This window comes from Ips typographus, linkage group LG3, assembly GCF_016097725.1.
Source record: "Ips typographus isolate SLU linkage group LG3, UJ_Ityp_2.0, whole genome shotgun sequence".
In the NCBI taxonomy this organism is placed as follows: Eukaryota; Metazoa; Arthropoda; class Insecta; order Coleoptera; family Curculionidae; genus Ips; species Ips typographus.
The window spans coordinates 21,332,655-21,354,888 of record NC_138424.1 but is presented as its reverse complement, the minus strand read 5'-3'; the positions used below and the strand labels follow the sequence as shown (position 1 = coordinate 21,354,888).

Sequence of the window (22,234 nt, the reverse complement as noted above, 5' to 3'; positions counted from 1 at the left end):
GTCATTTTCCTGAAAAGTGCTTCCTAAGGAAAACACAGTCCTTCAAATTTCTGTTTAAAAAATCGTTTTTTTTTTGTCATAACTGTCAGACCGTTGGAGCAATATTGATCAAATTTGGAACAAGCACTTTATTACACGTTATTACAGTCAAAGACCCAAAACTAACCCAATCCAACTTAAAAATTGTCTTGGAAACGGAAAATTCACTTAAGAAGTTTAAAAAATATTATTTTAGCCAGTTTTCATAGTTTCCAGACAAACTAAAAGACTTTAGTTTTGAAAATTGAATTAGAAAAGATAAACATTTCAGAAGCTTAAAAATTGTGTTTGTGACCAGTTTTCATGCAAATCGAGAGACTTTAATACTAAAAATTGACTTGTAGACATAAAACCAACTTTTTCAAGAATTTGTTACCACAAATTCATACATTTAAACCTTAAAAATTGACTTGAACCCCAAAATGTGACTGAACTAATGAAAAGTGACATCAGAAGCTTAAAATTTGCATTTGAAGTAAGTTTTCATAATTTGAAGACAAATTTCAATATTTTAATCTTGAAAATAGTCTTAGATGCAGGACATTAACATTAGATTCATGAAAATTGTCTTGAAAACGAACTTTTCGTGCTTTTTACTTTGCTTTTCATTTTCTTCGAATTCTGGACTATTTTTAGTGCTTCAAAACTGCTTTCAGCTTGGAAAATCGAGTTTCAAGACTATCTTCACCAAGTTATTGACATAGCAAACTTAAAAAACAATTTTTACATTCTTCATAGACTTAAAATGGCATTCCAAGCTTTGTCACTATTAAATCGACTTCTAGACACCTAAGTGCTAAAAATTCGGGTATTTCTTAATAAACTAGACTGTTTTTAGTGTTTTAAAGCTGTTTTCAGTGCCTCAAATCGAGTTTCAAGACTATCTTTACAAAGTTTTTGACTTATCAGGCCTAAAAGCCAGTGTGTCCACTGACCATAGTCTTGAAAATTTTATTTTAAGCTTCTTCACTATTAAATTGACTTCTACACTCATAGGTGCAATAAATTGTACCACCTATTTTTAAGACTGAAAAATCGAGTTTAAGACTATTTCCAAAAGTCAAGTTTCTTCAGTAATAAAAGTAAAACATTTTGGTACCAAATGCTACAATAATAGTCTTGAGAACTAATTTTTATAAATAAAATAGTCCGAAAATTTAATTTACTTCTAGACTTGGTGTCCAGTCCAGAAAATTGAGTTGTACACCAATTAAAGTCTTGAAAATATACTTTTGGACTCTCTTTAGTCCTAGTAAAGTCAGTTCTAGCATTAAAAGTCAACTTTTATACTATTTTTAGTAGTAAAAAATGAGTTTCATGCACAATACAATCTTTGTCTTGTTTTCCGGACTTTTTTTAGTTCTTGAATGCCAGTTTCAGACACTCAACCAGGATGGCAGTCTGAGAAAGCGAATCATAAGACCATTCCTAGTAGTAAAAAGCAAGTTTTTAGACTATTCAGTACAAATTTGGACTTTTACAAGTCTTGAATGTTTTTTTTTGATTAGCTATCAAATGATGAATTATTGACACAAATCTACTTAAACTTTAACATTCCAACCTTGTGTATCTAAAAATGGAACAAAAACTCTCACACTACTCTAAGAAAGTATAATTCAAGTAAGACCCTGACTCACCCTGTAGAAGATAAAACAACACGATTTTCACTAAAAAACAATGTTTACAAATTACAATTCTTTAGGAACGCTCTAAAGAGCGGCGAAATGTACATCGAAGATCCGGTCGACAAAGAATGGACGCCGCACTTTTTCGTACTGAACGACAATAAACTATTCTACACCAGCCACTACAAACTGGACGGTGATGGTTCGGAAAAGTGAGTCGAATTTTTACAATCGAAGCGAATTGCAGGAATTGAGCGAGTGTTTCAGAGACGAGGAGGAAGACGAGAGTAACTCCTTCGTCCGTCCCAGCAGGAGTATTCCGAATGAGGAGTTGCATTTCAGTGAAAAGTGGTTCCACGGCAAACTGGCTAGAGGCAGAGAAGAGGCTGAGGATTTGCTGAAAATGTACTCGCATTTAGGTAAGTTCATTCGGTCAAATGGTAATGGGGAAAGTCAACTTTTTGGGGTAATTAGAAGTACGCAGATGTTGTTTGACAACTTTTCATAAGTTTACTGTGAAAACCATACTTATTTGGTACACTGTACAGGGTGGTCCAATTTCAAGTGATAATTCACCATTCGATAGCCCATCAAAAAAAATTGACATGTATTATGTCATTTTCCTGAAAAAAGTGTCAGACCGTTGGAGCAAATTTGGCTTATTAAATGAATACTCCTTATGTGATGTGAATTACTAATTTTCTACGCTTACTGGATATTTGTCAAAATTGACACAAATGTCTACTTGGGTTATTGCAATTTTTACTTTAAAATGTTTCAAAAGGATTCAAATCTGGTCGTCTGTGAGGTTTACGAGTTTTTTGACACTGAAACTAGTAAAAAAATCAGGATTTTTTGGACTGATTTTAATTGGCGTTCAAAAAGTCTAAAAACTTGTTTTTTTCAGACTGTAATCCGTTGTCGAGTGTCTGAAACTGGATTTCAAACACTTAAAACAGTCCGGAAGTCAAGACAAACATTCTTGCGGATAACACTAATTTTTTACCACTAAAAATAGCCTAAAAGTTAACTTTTAAGGCTAGAAATTACTTTACTAAGACTAAAGAGAGCGGAAAAGTATATTTTGAAGATTTTAGTTGAAAAAAAAATTTGGAAAAACCTCTCTGTTGTTACCTAACCTAACCTAAAAAAAAATCAATTTTAAGCTTTAAAATTTGGAAAAACTAGTCATTTTACACTTTGTAGAAGATTTTTAGAAATGGTGAACATTTTACAGTAAAAACCTGGAAATGATTCAATTTTAAGTGGAAAATTATTTTTTATTTTAATGTTTTCCCGTTACAATTACAACACATAATAAACGAATTTCGACCTTATTTACGTTAATAGTTTTTTTTGCCAAAAAAACACATTTTTAGGTTCTAAAATTAACAAAAAAGACAAACCAAGAAGATTAGAAAAGAAAAAAAAACCGAAAACAAAGAAAGATATTAAAATTATGCAAGAAAACAAGAAAAAAGAGGAATACATAGCAAACGAAGAAAACGAAAAAAAAAAAGAAGAAATCAAAATCAAAAACAGAAAATAAAGCTAAAACCAATAAATAAACAAAAAAAAACTAAAAACGTTTTTCCAAAGCTTAAAAAGCTTGAAATTGATTTTTTTTTAAGTATTTTTTTAGGTTAGGTTAGGTAACAACGTAGAGGTTTTTTCCAAATATTTTACCTTTTTGTGTCGAAATCTTGAAATTAATTTCCTATCAGGTCAGCTTTATTACTGAAAAGTCTGAAACTTAACTTTTACTATCATAAATAGTTTTAAACTCGATTTTTCAGTCTTAAAGCACTAAAAACAGTCCGAATTTCCTAAAAATGCTTCAATTTTCTGCACCCATTAGTGTAGAAGTCAATTTAATAGTGGAGAAGTTTGAAACGACATTTTCCAGGCTATGGACAGTGTGTACAAACTGGGTTTCAGGGCTGATAAGTCAAAAAAATTGGTTAAAATCGTGAAGAGCCTTAAAACATGATTTTTCAGGCTAAAAATAGCCTCAAAGCACTAAAACTGGTCTAGATTTTTAAGAAATGCTCGAATTTTCAATGCTGAAGTGTCTAGAAGTCAATTGAATAGTGACAAAGTTTGAAATGGCATTTTTAAGCTTATGGAATATGAAAAAATTGTTTTTTAAGTCTGCTATTAGAAAAACTTGGTGAAGATAACCTTAAAACCCGATTTTCAGACTAAAAATCACCTTAAAGCACTAAAACTGGTCTAGATTTTTAAGAAATGCTCGAATTTTTAACTCTGAAGTGTCTAGAAGTCAATTTGATAGTGACAAAGCTTGAAATGGCATTTTTAAGCTTATGGAATATGAAAAAAACTGTTTTTTAAGTCTGCTATTAGAAAAACTTGGTGAAGATAACCTTAAAACCCGATTTTCAGACTAAAAATAGCCTTAAAGCACTAAAACTGGTCTAGATTTTTAACTGTGTAGTGTCTAGAAGTCAATTTGATAGTGACAAAGCTTGAAATGGCATTTTTAAGCTTATGGAATATGTAAAAATTGTTTTTAAGTCTGCTATGTGAAAAACTGGGTGAAGATAGCCTGGAAACTTGATTTTCCATGCCGAAAGCAGTTTTAAAGCCCTAAAAATAGTCCAAAGTTTTAAGAAAATTAAAAGCAAAGTAATAAAACTTGAAAAGTTAGTCTTCAAGTCAATTTTTATGAATCTAATGTCAATATCCTGTATCTAAGACTATTTTCAAGACTCAAATATTGAAATGTCTTTTCAAATTATGAAAACTTACTTCAAATGTGAATTTTTAGCTTCTGATGTCGCTTTTCATTGGTCCAGAGTCACATTTTGGTGTCCAAGTCACTTTTCAAGGTTTAAAGGTCGTCAAAAATTCTAGAAAAAATAGTTTTTTATGTCTGTTAGTCAATTTTCAATACTAAAGTTTTTCAACTTATCTGAAAACTATGACGACTGGCTACAAAGACAGTTTTCAAGCCTCTCAAGTCAATTTTCACAGTTTCAAGTAAATCCACTGGTTTCTAAGTCAATTTTCAAAACTAAAGTCTTTCAATCTGTCTGGAAACTATGAAAACTGGCTACAAAGACATTTTTTAAGCTTCTCAAGTCAATTTTCACCGTTTCCAAGACAATTTTTAAGTTGGGATTGGTTGCCTTTGAGGTTTTACGTTCAAAACCTTCAAAAGAAAAGTAAAAAAACTGTAATTTTTAAAAAATATCCAGTGAGGTAGAAAAAATGCGAAAAAATTAAAAGCATCTTTTTGTATCTACGCTACTGGACAGTTTTGACATAAACGTCATTTACAGCACAAAACGAGTATTAATTTCATAAGTATTTGCTCCGAATTTGATCAAAATTGCTCCAAGAGTCTGACAGTTATGACAAGAAACCGATTTTTTAAACTGAACTTTGAAGGACTGTATTTTCCTCAGGAAAATGACATAAAATGCATGTCAATTTATTTTTTAATATGATTGCCAATTTTTGACATTTAAAACTGAACCACTTTGCATATCTGTGACGTAGAAAGAGACATGGCCTCAATCTCTCGTCTGTTTATAGTGAATTGAGTAGACCAGAGTGTCTATTCTTGAAACAAGGGAAGGGAGTTATCAAGAGAAAGGTATACAGAATGTGACAGGAACCTGACATTATCAAGTCTTCTGTCACGTTCTATCAGCATTTCTCTTGAGAATCCTGTTCCCTGCTTTCAAGAATTAGCACCCAGGTCGAGGTTGCGCTGTTCACTTTATTTTCAACTAAACTGTTGGCAAAAGCTTTTAGAACCCTGCAAATCAAACAGTATTGTTTACTACTGTCCCATTTTGGATCAAACATCAGTTTTACAGAATCAACCGAATTTAAAACTTCCATAACATCCTCCTCTGCTAATTTACTAATAAAAGTAATGCCAGCAGCATTTACAATAATGGTTGGTGGGGTTTTAAGGACAGTTTCAAGAGCATTTTCCTTGTTTTCCACTCTCAAGGGTGTGGATATGTGTTGGCGCTGAAGTTTTTCGTAACAAGTCCACAGTTTTGGCAACTAGTTGTGCATTTTTGTCTGCTGCTGATCTGGTAACACCTTTTCTAGCTGAAAGCTGACAGACAGCTTGTTCGCTTGTTGTGTTGTTCAAACCATAGTAAGAGCAGTTCCAATAAGAGAAAGACCTGTGGAATGAGTAATTTACGTCCTGACTTCCACTTGCTTTATAAAATTGAAATGTCTTTTACTACGTCATTAGTAACTTTCTTTCAAAGCCTTTTATACAGGGTGGTCCAGTTTTAAATGTCAATAATTCACCAATCCATAGCCAATTAAAAAATAAGTTGACATTCATTATAACATTTTCCTGAAAAGTTCTTTCTAAGGAAAATACAGTCCTTCAAATTTCTGTTTAAAAAATCGTTTTTTTTGTCATAACTGTGAGACCGTTGGAGCAATATTGATCAAATTTGGAACAAGCACTTTATTACACGTTATTACGGTCAAAGACTCAAAACTAACCTTAACTTAAAACTTAAAAATTGTCTTGGAAACGGAAAATTCACTTAAGAAGTTTAAAAAATATTATTGTAGCCAGTTTTCATAGTTTCCAGACAAACTGAAAGACTTTAGTTTTGAAAATTGACTTTTCATGCAAATCGAGAGACTTTGATACTGAAAATTGACTTGCAGACATAAAAACTAAGTACTTTTTCAAGAATTTGTTATTACAAATTCATACATTTAAACCTTAAAAATTGACTTGAACCCCAAAACGTAACTGAACTAAAAAGTGACATCAGAAGCTTAAAATTTGCATTTGAAGTAAGTTTTCATAATTTGAAGACAAATTTCAATATTTTAGTCTTGAAAATAGTCTTAGATGCAGGACATTGACATTAGATTCATGAAAATGGTCTTGAAAACTAACTTTTCATGTTTTTTACTTTGCTTTTGATTTTCTTCGAATTCTGGACTATTTTTAGTGCTTCAAAACTGCTTTCAGCTTCGAAAATCGAGTTTCAAGACTATCTTCACCAAGTTAATGACATAGCAAACTTAAAAAACAATTTTTACATTCTTCATCGACTTAAAATGGCATTCGAAGCTTTGTCACTATTAAATCGACTTCTAGACACCTCAGTGCTGAAAATTCGGGTATTTCTTAATAAACTAGACTGTTTTTAGTGTTTTAAGGCTGTTTTCAGTGCCTCAAATCGAGTTTCAAGACTATCTTTACAAAGTTTTTGACTTATCAGGCCTAAAAGTCAGTTTGTCCACTGACCATAGTATTGAAAATGTTATTTCAAGTTTCTTCACTATTAAATTGACTTCTACACTCATAGGTGCAATAAATTGACTGATTTTAGTGCTTTTTAAGACTGAAAAATCGAGTTTAAGACTATTTCCAAAAGTCAAGTTTTTTCAGTAATAAAAGTAAAAAATTTTGGTACCAAATGCTGCAATAATAGTCTTGAGAACTAATTTTTAGAAAGAAAATAGTCCGAAAATTTAATTTACTTCTGGACTTGTTGTCCAGTCCAGAAAATTCAGTTGTACACCAACTAAAGTCTTGAAAATATACTTTTGGACTCTCTTTAGTCCTAGCAAGGTCCTTTCTAGCATTAAAATTCAACTTTTATACTATTTTTAGTAGTAAAAAATGAGTTTCATGCACAATACAATCTTTGTCTTGATTTCCGGACTTTTTTTAGTTCTTGAATGCCAGTTTCAGACACTCAACCAGGATGGCAGTCTGAGAAAGCGAATCATAAGACCATTCCTAGTAGTAAAAAAGTTTTTAGACTATTCAGTACAAATTTGGACTTTCACAAGTCTTGAATGTTCAGTTTTAAACTATAAAACGATTTTTTAAATGGAAATTTGGAGGACTGTATCTTCCTTAGGAAACGTTTTTCAGAAAAATGACACAATGCAAGTCAACTTATTTTTTGATTGCCTATCAAATGGTGAATTATTGACACTTAAAACTGGACCACCCTGTATAATTATTAGCAAAGTAATAGCTCGTTTTAATGCATGTAGGTGACGGTACTTTTTTGGTGAGAGCCAGTGTGACTTTTGTCGGGGAGTATTCCCTGTCGTTTTGGCGTAACGGCTCCGTGAACCATTGCCGAATCCGCTCAAAACAGGACAAACAACAAACCAAATACTATCTGATCGACGGGAAATACTTTGACAGCTTGTACAGCCTTATAACGCACTACAGGTCAGTGGAAACACGGCTCAAATCGAATCTTCACCGTGAAAATGCGGGCAAATTGCAGGACGTCGCCGCTCGTAACCACCGAATTCTCGATTACGCTGCAGGAACCGGTTCCGCAACCCAACTTGCATGAAAACGAAGAGTGGTACCATAAACACACTACGAAACAACAGGCCGAAGACGTGTTGAAGAAAATCAAGACTGAGGGGGCGTTTTTGGTCAGACCTAGCGAGAATGACAGTAATTGTTACACGATTAGCTTTAGGTAAGTTGTTTTATGTTTTTTTCTCCCACTGTCAGGTTTGAACGTGCAGTATTTGCGTATATTACAGCACTGTAGATAGTTGGTGCCATTTTCTACACAATCTGTAACATATATCACTTAAGTTATATGGGAAAATTAGTTACAACTATGTCCACTGCAAGGTTTTGGCGCTCTATAAAAATGTAACCGGCTATTATATGCCTCGTTCACAATCAACATTTTTAAATGAGAACCTTCATTTTCTGTTGCATTTATGGATTCTACGTAAAGTTCTGGGTATTTTTCATGTATCATATCAGCCGCATTCGCTTTCAAGCTCCATGGAGCGAGCAGAACGTTTTTGACGTCACGATGACGTAATTTGGCAAAACCATAATTTGGCCAATTGTCAAATTACGTCATCGTGACGTCAAAAACGCTCTGCTCGCTCTATAGAGCGTGAAAACGAATGCGGCCATCCTATGTCGATATTCCGCTGTTTTTGAGAAAATAACGGTTAAAAAAATATCACATGTTTTATTGAAAATAGTGTTCAGTAATAATAAAAAACGGTAATTAAAAAAATAAATTCAATAAAATAATTGAAAAATAATTATTTTTTATTATTAAATTAAATTCCTAATTTGAGTGAAATTTTCGTGCACTTTTTTCAAAAATTGTCTATAACTTTCTTATTTGACAGTTGACGACCAAAAGTGATTGAAGTGAAAAGATAGCCCAGATTGTAAGCTTTCCAAAAATATGCCCACTTTTCTTAATTGGTTGCACCATTAGGTCGCCAGAGGGCGTCACAGTCAAGCCTTCAAAGTGATTTAACCTAAAATACCTCAACTATTTTACCAGTTACGCCAAAAGGTCACTGAAGGTATAATATAGTTCAGACCAAAGGCTTTTCCACGGTGTGTTCAAAAAAGGTCATTGGTGTGATAGTTTGACCGCTAGAGGGCGTCAAATGAAGCTTTTTGATTTTTACACAGTTTTTCAGGTATTTCCCGGAAACTGAAAATTGTTTTTCACTTTTTTGGTACACCCGTTAAACTGAGACTCCCTGAAATTGAGACCCGCCTAAATTTTTCGATTAAATTTTAATTAAATAATTTTAAAAACAAAACAAGATAAGAATTTTGGGGTGTCGATTCATCTAGAAAATATTCCGGTTTGTCACTTTGAAAAAGAAAATATTTCTTTAGCTAGTGTATACAGGATAATTAAACATTAAGAAAATCATTTCTTCCGAAAATACAGGCAACCTTATTTAGAGTGTTTTTAAACACATGAACATGGCCTTTCACATGGTTTTTAAAAATAAGTTTTGACTGTACAATAATCTCATGTAGAATTAAGTAATAGACCGTTTTATTAATAAGAATTATTATTTTTTTAATTGTCCAGCATTTGCAAGAACTACAATTTAACACAGTTTTCGAAACGAGAGGTGTTTTTGAGATTTAGGTCAGTTATTTTGACAGTGGTCACGTGACCGCCTAGCTAATCAGTATTCTAAAACCACGTGACTAACGTCAGTTGCAAAAATTAGGGTTTGGAAAAGTTTTCTTGCAGTATTCGATGTAAAACGTGTTTCTTAAACTGTCTAGCTAAATTATCCTCCAAAAACCACGTGATATCTGTCACTAATGCCAAACCTGTCAACATTTGCCTAGAATCCGCAAGAGATGCAGTTTAACCCAGTTTTCTTATAGTTTTTGAATTAAGACGTGATTCTGATCCATTTTGCCCCAACTGTCACGGTTTTGGGAATTACCTGGAAATGATATCACTTTTGACGGTTTTCAGTGCGTGGCACCCTTAAAAAATGACATTTAACTTCATTTTTGTATCATTAATGTCCATTTTTCCAAGTTGAATTTAAGGACAGCCTAGATTAGTTTAGTTTAGACTGTGTAATTTTGCACCTGATCTGTCACAATCAAACCTCAACTTAGCCTTAGTTGTACTTAAAACGAAACAGGTATAACCTGAAGGAATTTAGGCAGTGGAAGTGTGTTGCATTCCCTCGAGGTGCGTTTGTGGTAAAAATTTCAGACCGTCTAGCTTGAAGCGTTCCTGAGATATTTAGCAAAATACTAACGTCAACTTTGACGCCCTCTAGCGACCGAACCGGGAAACTTAGCCGTGTTAGCGCAACGTCACGCGAGAGCAGCATTCGTTAGCTTTCTTTTGTTATGTGGCTCCTATATACAGGATGGTTCAAATAAGCGAGTTATTCACGATTTTCTGGATAAGTGCAGGTCTAGAATTTGACGTAGATTCCAAAAATTAAATATAAAATGAGTCATTCCATTTAGGAAATTATAAGTTTGCTCAAATTTGGGACACCCTGTATATCTAATTTTTTTCTCAAAAAAATGCGCGTTTAAAAATAATAACAGTTCGAGCATTTTTTCTGAAAGATAATTCCCTGAATTTTAATCCATACTTTATGGAAACACTGTATGTTACGTTCATTGTGAAAACTCTAATAATTAAAACTCACATTATTTTAAAGCTTGCTTAACAGAACGGAAAACTGAAAATATTTAAATTAACAGAGATGTGGCAACGTTAAATAACTCCAAAAATAACGACCCGTTTTTTGAAGTGCGTATTTGCCCGGTCGTTTACAGAACCGGAGCATAAGCACGTGACTTACATAGCGCAAGCGATTTTACGGTCACATGACGCTTTCGTTGGTTATAAAGGTTCCTTCCTGAATCCCCTATCTAACTAGGGGAATATGGCTTCTGTTCCCTTTATGGGACAATTTGCCACCATTTCTTAATGGATCTAGAAGAACAATTCTGGAAAGTTATAAAACACTTGTAAAAGCCTTGCTTGCCGGCAATTGCTACAAGGTTTACTGTAACTAGAGCTCATTTAGAGAGCTCTGGCGCTTCCAAAATGGTTCTAGAGGCCTGTGATCCTTTTTAGAAGGTTCTCAATAGCATTTAGAGGTCTATGGAACTTTTAAAATGGTTGTAGAGGCATCTGACAATAATTCAAAACAAGTCTGTAAAAGTAATATTACCAGAATCGTGAAAAAGTGCCAGAATAATGTAAAAGTTAAGTCGAAGTTAGTCCAGAATATGGAAAATTTGACAAAAGTTTGACAGTTACAAGAAGAGTAAAAAGAAATGCGATATTTTAAAAATACTTAATGGTTTTTGAGAGTTTCCATATTAAAAACAAGCAAATTAAGCCATCCTCTACAATCCATAAAAGAAACATTTTAATCACAGCATTTTTGTATTGCCAGAACCCTCTGAAACCTTCTTGGCACATTAAGAAAACCTTCTTAAACTTTCCAAAACTGTTTTTAAGGTGCCTGGTGACTCTAAAAGCATTTTTGTATTGCCAGAAGCCTCTGAAACCTCTTTGGCACATTAAGAAGCCCTTCTTAAGCTTTCCAAAATTGTTTTTAATGTGCCTGGTGACTCTAAAAGCATTTTTGTGTTGCCAGAAGTCTCTAAAACCTCCTTGGCACATTAAGAAGCCCTTCTTAAGCTTTGCAAAACTGTTTTTAATGTGCCTCGTGACACTAAAAGCATTTTTGTGTTGCCAGAACCCTCTGAAACCTCCTTGGCACATTAAGAAAACCTTCGTAAGCTTTCCAAGACTGTTTTTAATGTGCCTGGTGACTCTAAAAGCATTTTTGTATTGCCAGAAGCCTCTGAAACCTCTTTGGCACATTAAGAAGCCCTTCTTAAGCTTTCCAAAATTGTTTTTAATGTGCCTGGTGACTCTAAAAGCATTTTTGTATTGCCAGAAGCCTCTAAAACCTCCTTGGCACATTAAGAAAACCTTCTTAAGCTTTCCAAGACTGTTTTTAAGGTGCCTGGTGACTCTAAAAGCATTTTTGTGTTGACAGAAGTCTCTAAAACCTCCTTGGCACATTAAGAAAACCTTCTTAAGCTTTCCAAGACTGTTTTTAATGTGCCTGGTGACTCTAAAAGCATTTTTGTATCGCCAGAAGCCTCTGAAACCTCTTTGGCACATTAAGAAAACCTCCGTAAGCTTTCCAAGACTGTTTTTAAGGTGCCTGGTGACTCTAAAAGCATTTTTGTATTGCCAGAAGCCTCTGAAACCTTCTTGGCACATTAAGAAAACCTTCTTAAGCTTTCCAAGACTGTTTTTAAGGTGCCTGGTGACTCTAAAAGCATTTTTGTGTTGCCAGAACCCTCTGAAACCTTCTTGGCACATTAAGAAAACCTTCTTAAGCTTTCCAAGACTGTTTTTAAGGTGCCTGGTGACTCTAAAAGCATTTTTGTGTTGCCAGAACCCTCTGAAACCTTCTTGGCACATTAAGAAAACCTTCTTAAGCTTTCCAAGACTGTTTTTAAGGTGCCTGGTGACTCTAAAAGCATTTTTGTGTTGCCAGAACCCTCTGAAACCTTCTTGGCACATTAAGAAGCCCTTCTTAAGCTTTGCAAAACTGTTTTTAATGTGCCTCGTGACACTAAAAGCATTTTTGTGTTGCCAGAACCCTCTGAAACCTCCTTGGCACATTAAGAAAACCTTCGTAAGCTTTCCAAGACTGTTTTTAAGGTGCCTGGTGACTCTAAAAGCATTTTTGTATTGCCAGAAGCCTCGGAAACCTTCTTGGCACATTAAGAAAACCTTCATAAGCTTTCCAAGACTGTTTTTAATGTGCCTGGTGACTCTAAAAGCATTTTTGTGTTGCCAGAACCCTCTGAAACCTTCTTGGCACATTAAGAAGCCCTTCTTAAGCTTTCCAAGACTGTTTTTAAGGTGCCTGGTGACTCTAAAAGCATTTTTGTGTTGCCAGAAGTCTCGAAAACCTCCTTGGCACATTAAGAAAACCTTCTTAAGCTTTCCAAGACTGTTTTTAAGGTGCCTGGTGACTCTAAAAGCATTTTTGTATCGCCAGAAGCCTCTGAAACCTTCTTGGCACATTAAGAAAACCTTCTTAAGCTTGTTAAGACAGTTTTTAATGTGCCTGGTGACTCTAAAAGCATTTTTGTATCGCCAGAAGCCTCTGAAACCTTCTTGGCACATTAAGAAACCCTTCTTAAGCTTTCCAAGACTGTTTTTAATGTACCTGGTGACTCTAAAAGCATTTTTGTGTTGCCAGAAGCCTCTGAAACCTCTTTGGCACATTAAGAAGCCCTTCTTAAGCTTTCCAAGACTGTTTTTAAGGTGCCTGGTGACTCTAAATGCATTTTTGTATCGCCAGAACCCTCTGAAACCTTCTTGGCACATTAAGAAAAGCTTCTTAAGCTTTCCAAGACTGTTTTTAAGGTGCCTGGTGACTCTAAAAGCATTTTTGTGTTGCCAGAAGTCTCTAAAACCTCCTTGGCACATTAAGAAAACCTTCTTAAGCTTTCCAAGACTGTTTTTAATGTGCCTGGTGACTCTAAAAGCATTTTTGTATCGCCAGAAGCCTCTGAAACCTCTTTGGCACATTAAGAAGACCTTCTTAAGCTTTCCAAGACTGTTTTTAAGGTGCCTGGTGACTCTAAAAGCATTTTTGTATCGCCAGAAGCCTCTGAAACCTTCTTGGCACATTAAGAAAACCTTCTTAAGCTTGTTAAGACAGTTTTTAATGTGCCTGGTGACTCTAAAAGCATTTTTGTGTTGCCAGAAGTCTCTAAACCTCCTTGGCACATTAAGAAAACCTTCTTAAGCTTTCCAAGACTGTTTTTAATGTGCCTGGTGACTCTAAAAGAATTTTTGTATTCCCAGAAGCCTCTGAAACCTTCTTGGCACATTAAGAAAACCTTCGTAAGCTTTCCAAGACTGTTTTTAATGTGCCTCGTGACTCTAAAAGCATTTTTGTATTGCCAGAACCCTCTGAAACCTTCTTGGCACATTAAGAAAACCTTCTTAAGCTTTCCAAGACTGTTTTTAAGGTGCCTGGTGACTCTAAATGCATTTTTGTATTCCCAGAAGCCTCTGAAATCTTCTTGGCACATTAAGAAAACCTTGCATTGGGTAACGAACCAAAATTAATAATAAAACAAGTTCATTTATTAACAAAATAACAACAATAGTTACTAAAAAGGAAAATGAGAGGTAAATCAGTCTTGCGTCTATTGCTCACTTCAAACAAATTAGTGTTTGCTGTGATGGTAAACAACTTTGTACACGGGCACCTTAACGGGAACCGGTTTGGTAATTTTAACCGGAACGTGTTTTTCCACCGTAACAGGAACGGGCTTGTCCACGTGGTATTTCACTTCCTTCTCCACCTTGTAGGGCACCGGTTTCTCCACTGGAATGGTGATGGTTTTGATCACGGGCACCGCAACTGGTTGCGGCACGTTAATGTGAACTGGATAGGGCTGGGCGACTGGAACGGCCACCGGTTTCGGAACGGGTACCGGAACGGCGTGCGGAACTTGAACCGTTTCGTGTTTGTACACGGGAACCGGAACGTGTTTGGTCACTTCGACGGTGTGGGAGAATTCTTGACCGGCCCTCGCCACGCTTACCACGCACAACACTATTAAGCTTTGCGTGATTGCCATGATGTTACAATTAGTAAATCAAAATCTCGACTGCTGTTATTAATATTAAATTTCAATCTTTTATATACGTAGGACTTTCACTCAGTATTATCGCGCGGATCGTCGAGTGATAGTGAAAGTAATACTATTCTTTCCGGTACTTTTTAAAAATAATCAAATCTACGCCTGCAAGTTAAAAATTGGGAGTGCAAGTAAAAAAAACAAAAGTTCTCTGAAAGCAAAAGTAGCTTCCTTGATATAATCAATGGAATATGAAAGATCCTGTGTATTGTTTCTTTTATGGATTGTAGAGGATGGCTTAATTTGCTTGTTTTTAATATGGAAACTCTCATAATCATTAAGTATTTTTAAAATATCGCATTTGTCTTTACTTTTCTTGTAACGGTCAAACTTTGAATTTTTCACATTCTGGACTAACTTACATTATTCTGGCACTTTTTTACCCCCCAGTTTACGATTCTGTTAATGTTACTTTTACAGACTAGTTTTGAATTGTCAGAGGCCTCTAGAACCATTTTAAAAGTTCCACAGACCTTTAAATGTTATTGATAACCGACTAAATCTTAAAAAGTGCCAGAGGCCTCTACAAGTGTCTTCAAATTTCCAAAAATTGTTTTAATGTGTCAGATGCCTCTAGAACCAAGCCAAGAAGGTTTCAGAGGGTTCTGGTTAGACAAGATTGCTTCTAGAGGCATCTAGCACATTAAAAACAGTCTTAACAAACTTAAGATGGTTTTCTTAATGTGCCAAGAAGGTTTTAGAGGCTTGTGGCAATACAAACATGCTTTTGGAGTCACCAGGCACATTAAAAACAGTCTTGGAAAGCTTAAGAAGGCTTTCTTAATGTGCCAAGAAGGTTTCAGAGGCTTCTGGCAATACAAAAATGCTTTTAGAGTCACCAGGTACATTAAAAACAGTCTTGGAAAGCTTAAGAAGGTTTTCTTAATGTGCCAAGAAGGTTTCAGAGGGTTCTGGTAATACAAAAATGCTTTTAGAGTGACCAGGTACATTAAAAACAGTCTTGGAAAGCTTAAGAAGGTTTTCTTAATGTGCCAAGAAGGTTTCAGAGGGTTCTGGTAATACAAAAATGCTTTTAGAGTGACCAGGTACATTAAAAACAGTCTTGGAAAGCTTAAGAAGGTTTTCTTAATGTGCCAAGAGGGTTTCAGAGGCTTCTGACAATACAAAAATGCTTTTAGAGTCACCAGGCACATTAAAAACAGTTTTGGAAAGCTTAAGAAGGGTTTCTTAATGTGCCAAGGAGGTTTCAGAGGGTTCTGACAATACAAAAATGCTTTTAGAGTCACCAGGCACATTAAAAACAGTTTTGGAAAGCTTAAGAAGGTTTTCTTAATGTGCCAAGAAGGTTTCAGAGGGTTCTGGCAATACAAAAATGCTTTTAGAGTGACCAGGTACATTAAAAACAGTTTTGGAAAGCTTAAGAAGGTTTTCTTAATGTGCCAAGAAGGTTTCAGAGGGTTCTGGCAATACAAAAATGCTTTTAGAGTCACCAGGCACATTAAAAACAGTTTTGGAAAGCTTAAGAAGGTTTTCTTAATGTGCCAAGAAGGTTTCAGAGGGTTCTGGCAATACAAAAATGCTTTTAGAGTGACCAGGTACATTAAAAACAGTTTTGGAAAGCTTAAGAAGGTTTTCTTAATGTGCCAAGAAGGTTTCAGAGGGTTCTGGCAATACAAAAATGCTTTTAGAGTCACCAGGCACATTAAAAACAGTTTTGGAAAGCTTAAGAAGGTTTTCTTAATGTGCCAAGAAGGTTTCAGAGGGTTCTGGCAATACAAAAATGCTTTTAGAGTCACCAGGCACATTAAAAACAGTTTTGGAAAGCTTAAGAAGGGTTTCTTAATGTGCCAAGGAGGTTTCAGAGGGTTCTGACAATACAAAAATGCTTTTAGAGTCACCAGGCACATTAAAAACAGTTTTGGAAAGCTTAAGAAGCCTTTCTTAATGTGCCAAGGAGGTTTCAGAGGGTTCTGATAATACAAAAATGCTTTTAGAGTCACCAGGTACATTAAAAACAGTCTTGGAAAGCTTAAGAAGGTTTTCTTAATGTGCCAAGGAGGTTTCAGAGGGTTCTGACAATACAAAAATGCTTTTAGAGTCACCAGGCACATTAAAAACAGTTTTGGAAAGCTTAAGAAGGGTTTCTTAATGTGCCAAGGAGGTTTCAGAGGGTTCTGACAATACAAAAATGCTTTTAGAGTCACCAGGCACATTAAAAACAGTTTTGGAAAGCTTAAGAAGGGTTTCTTAATGTGCCAAGGAGGTTTCAGAGGGTTCTGACAATACAAAAATGCTTTTAGAGTCACCAGGCACATTAAAAACAGTCTTGGAAAGCTTAAGAAGGCTTTCTTAATGTGCCAAGAAGGTTTTAGAGACTTCTGGCAACACAAAAATGCTTTTAGAGTCACCAGGCACATTAAAAACAATTTTGGAAAGCTTAAGAAGGGCTTCTTAATGTGCCAAGAAGGTTTTAGAGACTTCTGGTTAGACAAAATTGCTTCTAGAGGCATCTAGCACATTAAAAACAGTATTAATAAACTTAAGAATGTTTTTTTAATGTGCCAAGAAGGTTTCAGAGGCTTCTGGCAATACAAAAATGCTTTTAGAGTCACCATTACATTAAAAACAAACCCGATTAGTAGTAACCTGAAACTATAAAATTAGAAATTGTTGCAAATGTAAGGAATCCACTGGAAGTTGTGTTTAAAGCTCCAAGGAGCCAAATTTGACAGTTAAGACGTTAAGGAAAACTTTAATACGTCCTTGCTTGCGTCATGTGACAGCTGTCAAAACCCACTCATCAGTGACCTGAAAGTATAAAATGCCAACTAGATGTGTTGTTATACATAGCACTATAAATACAATGTGCAGTGTGATTTATCCAAGCGATAGAACTATTGTGGATTGGTAGTTTTGCGTCACAGCTACGCCATTTTTGACAGCTGTCAGGTGTCTGTTAGTATCACAACCGTTAAATTTACCTCTACGGAGCTGTAAATACAACTTGTAATACGATTTATGAGAGAAATACAACTAATCTACGTATTCCACTTGTACGATAGCGTTGACTAATGGCGAATTCGACTGGGAAGCACTATCCAGTGCACGGCCTACCCCAGTTCAATTCGTATTTTCTCAGTGCCATGTAAAAGTTGCTCTAACTCCGATTAGGTGCAGTTAGCACGCTGCACTAAGAAAGTGCGAGCCACACCAGTGCAGTTATTAAAACGAGGTTGATTCGACTGGGATTGACAATTAACAGAAAATTTATCTAATTTATCAAATTGTTCCAAGCAAGCTAACCACTCTTCACCATGACCTCCACCAGGATGACCAGCTGACGAAGAAAGAAGAATTCAAGACAAGAAGAGCGCAGAAGAGCCCCGTTGTCAACCCACTCTCACCCAGGACAGGGGACACCGTGGCAACACTGGTAATTCCCGAAAGGGAAATATTTCAAGGGAAATACCAGTGACTGTTAATGGAGTCCTTCTTCCGGACCTTTCCTTTTGGTCTACAGCGATGGGAGGGTAAAAAGCAGTAGTCTTGCTTGACCCGCTTATCTGAGACCATTCTCTCCTGTCATGTATAATAACCACTCTTCATCTCAGGAATCACTCTTGCTGCTAGATGACGTGTTTATTAAAAATTCTTCAAGTAAAGCCATTGACACCATTTCTATTTATTTGTTTTGTTTGTTTCTCTAGACAGAACTGAACTAGAACTATACTAGCAGCACAGTTCTAAAATTTTGCACTAAGTGCTAAAACACCGCACCAAATGCAACCCAGCCGAATTCTCACAGACCGCACTAAATCAGTGCATTTCCGAGACGAACATAAATATTTTTAAAACCAGTGCAGAACTTTGTCAGTCGAACAACCAGCACCGAGCGAGTGTGCTTTCAGTGCAGAATAGTGCGCACTAGTGCCGCCAGTCGAATTCGCTATAAGTTTTTAGCTGTCAGGTGACGTAAGGAACATATGAAATCGTCACTTGGTCTCAGAAATATCAAATTTGGAGCTGTATTAAGGTGTAAACACGATGACCTACAATTGTTTTCCATTAGTTTCATGTCACTGCTGAATGATTATTAATAGTTATAACATGTGCCACTTGAGTATAAGTCAAGCCCTGTAGTGTCACAACTGTCAAATTTTAAACTGTCATTTAACGTCACGCGCGACTATTTGACATTTTACAGTTTCACGACCCGGTTTAATGCGTTTTGACAGCTGTCAGGTGACTGTCTTGTTTTCCTCTTTAAACGTTTCAAATTTGTGACGTCGTTCTAGTGTAGTTTGATTTTTCGTATATCGACCTTAATTTGAGCAGTCTATTTTGTTGGCAAACACTTAAGTCAGGCAACTAAGTTTAGTTGATTTTGGTTTTCAGAGCGGATCGTAAAATCAAACACTGCAGAATCAAACTGGAAGGGCGATTGTACGCGATCGGAAGCGTCGAATTTGAAAGCCTAGTGGAACTGATTAATTACTACGAAAGTCACGCCCTCTACAGGCAGGTCAAGTTGAGCCACGCCATCACAGAAGAAACTATCAGATTAATGACTTTGGTAAGTTGCACGTTTTAACTACTTTTATTACTAAAATTGTTACAAATTCTATAATACACAATAGTTTTTAACTTTAACTGAGAATAACAACTTAAAGACAAGTTGAGTCGCAGAATATTACATATTGATTGCACCAATCCAGCCCAATATAATCATAACATCATACATCTAGAAAAACCTTAAAGTTAGAGAGTCTTAACAATTTATACAGTGCACTTAAAAATGTTGGTAAGGTTTGAACCAAGGCAAATACCGATGACGTATAGTCGGACGTTTTGGAATTATGACAAACACACAGTGGGTAGTTTTGTGATTGGTCAAGAAAAAGCTGATACCCACTCTGTTAAGATTTACGCTATCTAGCATAACAGAGCTGTGACAACTAACCTAACATGTCATTTGGAAAATACATATTAGCTGTCGATGTGAATTAAATGTCATTAGTTTACACACGATGACGTAACCAGCCGACTGCTGTGGCTTGCGCTATACCTTGTTCAAGCTTTGAACTTGAAATACCTTCTTACAAGACTACAGACAGTTTCATTAGTGTATTATACAAATTATCAGTCTTTTTATGAGGTAGTTACAATTCAGACTTTTCGTTTACTTAACTAATTAATACAGGATGTTACAAAAAAGTAGGCTAATCCGTTAAGTACAGGGTGATTGGTTACATTTGCTCTTGTCCTTATCACTTCAACTATTGGCTTTTTCAAAAAATGACAAATAGGAAAGTTATGACTGTTTTACAATTGGTTAAAGGCCTACAAATTGGTATATTGAACCGCCCTGTAACTGTCAAAATAACAGCGTTATGGACTGTCAAAGTGAAAATTGTCAAATTCAAACTTTACCGCAAACAATTCAGTTTTAACAGTAAATAACTCAGTTAATCGACGTTTTAGGTAAAAACGCTATACAGGGTGGTCAAAAGAAAATTTCAAGGGCTACAAATTGGTATATTAAACCACCTTGTAACTGTCAAAATAACAGAGTTATGGACTGTCAAATTCGAACTTTTCAGCAAACAATTCAGTTTTAACAGTAAATAACTCAGTCGACGTTTTAGGAAAAACTATATAGGGTGGTCAAAAGAGAATTTCAAGGGCTAAAAATTGGTATATTGAACCATCCTATAACTGTCAAAATAACACAGTTATGGACTGTCAAAGTGAAAACTGTCAAATTCAAACTTTACAGCAAACAACTCAGTTTTAAGAGTAAATAACTCAGTTAATCGACGTTTTAGGTAAAATCGCTATACAGGGTGGTCAAAAGAAAATTTCAAGGGCTACAAATTGGTATACGGAACTACCCTGTAATTGTCAAAATAACCGAGTTATTGACAATACAATGGAGTACTTTACAGGGTGATTCATTTAATTTTTGTTTAACATCCTCGTAACTTGTTTAATTTTCATTTTATCAAAAAATTACCAAATATGAATCTTGTAGATATTTGCATCTACTCTATTCCTAGATAATCCATCAGTATACAGGGTGCCCCAAATTTGAACAACAAATCAAACATAATTTTTCAAAAGGGATGACCAATTTTTTATTCAATTTTTGGAATCTACTTCAAATTCTAGGCCTACTTGATGTAAAATGTTTGTATCGATATTCAATTGTTTTTGGTCTAGCAGCCTTACTTTGACCACCCCGTTCGAAAGCAGAAATTCCCAATTTGGGGGAAATTTTGGTGCACTTTTCCAGAAAATCGTCCATAACTCGCTTATTTGAAACACTCTGTATAAAACTACCGTATAACAAAAGAAAGCTAATGAATGAGGCTATCACGTGACGTTGAGCGCTCACGGCTAAGATTCCCCGTTTAGCCGCTAGAGGGCGTCAAAGTTGACCCTCATTTTTTGCAGTTTTTACCCAATATCTCAGCATAGTTTCAGGTTAGAGGTCTAAAATTTTTACCACGAAAGCACCTCGATGGAATGCAACTTTTACCTTCTATACACTTTTTTGGTATCATGCACCGTTTGAAATGGAAAATTTAAAAACAAGAATTGTCAAGAAATTTCAAGGGTGGACACCTTTTGATTGTTTTAAAAAAAAAAAATTTTTAAAATTAACCTCAACTGCCTAAATACCTTCAGCTTAATAGTACAAAAATGACGTAAAGTGTCATTTGTGAAAATGTCATTTTGTAAGGGTTCCACGCCCTAAAAAGTGTCAAAATTGACATAATTTCAAGGTCATTTCCGAAACGGTGCCAGTTAAAGCAAAATGGACGTCAGATTTGTGTTCCCCAGGTTGAAGTTAGTTAAAAAAGTCACTTTGATTGAGCAAAATCCAAAATGGTTGCCGTTGGTATAGTAGGCCCAAAAAATCCCTAATTCAGACTAAATTTCCGTGCACTTTTCTATAAAATCGTCCATAACTCGCTTATTTGAAACACCCTGTAAAAAACCACTGTACAACTAAAGAAAGTTAATGAATGGGCTATCACGTGACGTTGAGCGGACATGGCTAAGTTGTGCCGTTTAGCCGCTAGAGGGCGTCAAAGTTGATCCTCGTTTTTTGTTCAATATCTCAGGATGGTTTCAGGTTAGGTTAGGCCTGAAAACGTGTCCAATGCTGTTAGGTCGGGACTATTTGCTGGCCAGGTTATAGTTCCAAATTTTCAAAGTTTCAAAAGTGTTATTAGCTTTTTTTGGGATTCTTAATTCTGAAGAACTGTTTTTGAACTGATTTGGACCATCTGCATGGATGAGATAAGTGTTTCTGTGTACTGATTTACAGGACTTATCGTGCAAGTGATCCAAACCCATATTCGAAACAGTTCAGAATCAATAACAAAGCTGACGAACGGTATACAACATTAAATATGGAAAATATTGCAAATAATAGTCAGAATGATGGGATATTTTTAAGTAAAAACATGACTTTGTGTCGTTAGCTTTTTTGATCCACCCGGTATATTAATAAGTAAATCCTGCCAAACCTTCAGGTCGTGGACTATAACTTTCATATTTGACATTTTTCGATAAAGCCAATAGT

General features: G+C 35.4%; 2 protein-coding genes across 4 annotated transcripts in view; one reads left to right on the top strand and one right to left on the bottom strand.

Annotated features, from left to right (window-relative positions):
* sl (small wing phospholipase C gamma 1) overlaps window positions 1-22,234 on the top strand; it is a 91,156-nt gene that overhangs the window by 16,125 nt on the left and 52,797 nt on the right. For all 3 annotated transcript variants that reach the window (XM_081975776.1, XM_081975779.1, XM_081975778.1), the window contains 5 exons: window positions 1,742-1,876; window positions 1,932-2,083; window positions 7,692-7,875; window positions 7,934-8,137; window positions 19,039-19,216. In XM_081975776.1, the coding sequence (XP_081831902.1) occupies window positions 1,742-1,876; window positions 1,932-2,083; window positions 7,692-7,875; window positions 7,934-8,137; window positions 19,039-19,216 (853 nt within the window). The remainder of the gene's footprint in view (window positions 1-1,741; window positions 1,877-1,931; window positions 2,084-7,691; window positions 7,876-7,933; window positions 8,138-19,038; window positions 19,217-22,234) is intronic.
* Window positions 14,077-14,668, bottom strand: LOC145726600 (uncharacterized). The gene has a single exon (XM_081975763.1). It carries the CDS (start codon window positions 14,620-14,622, stop codon window positions 14,206-14,208), a length of 417 nt encoding a protein of 138 aa, XP_081831889.1. The 5' UTR covers window positions 14,623-14,668; the 3' UTR covers window positions 14,077-14,205.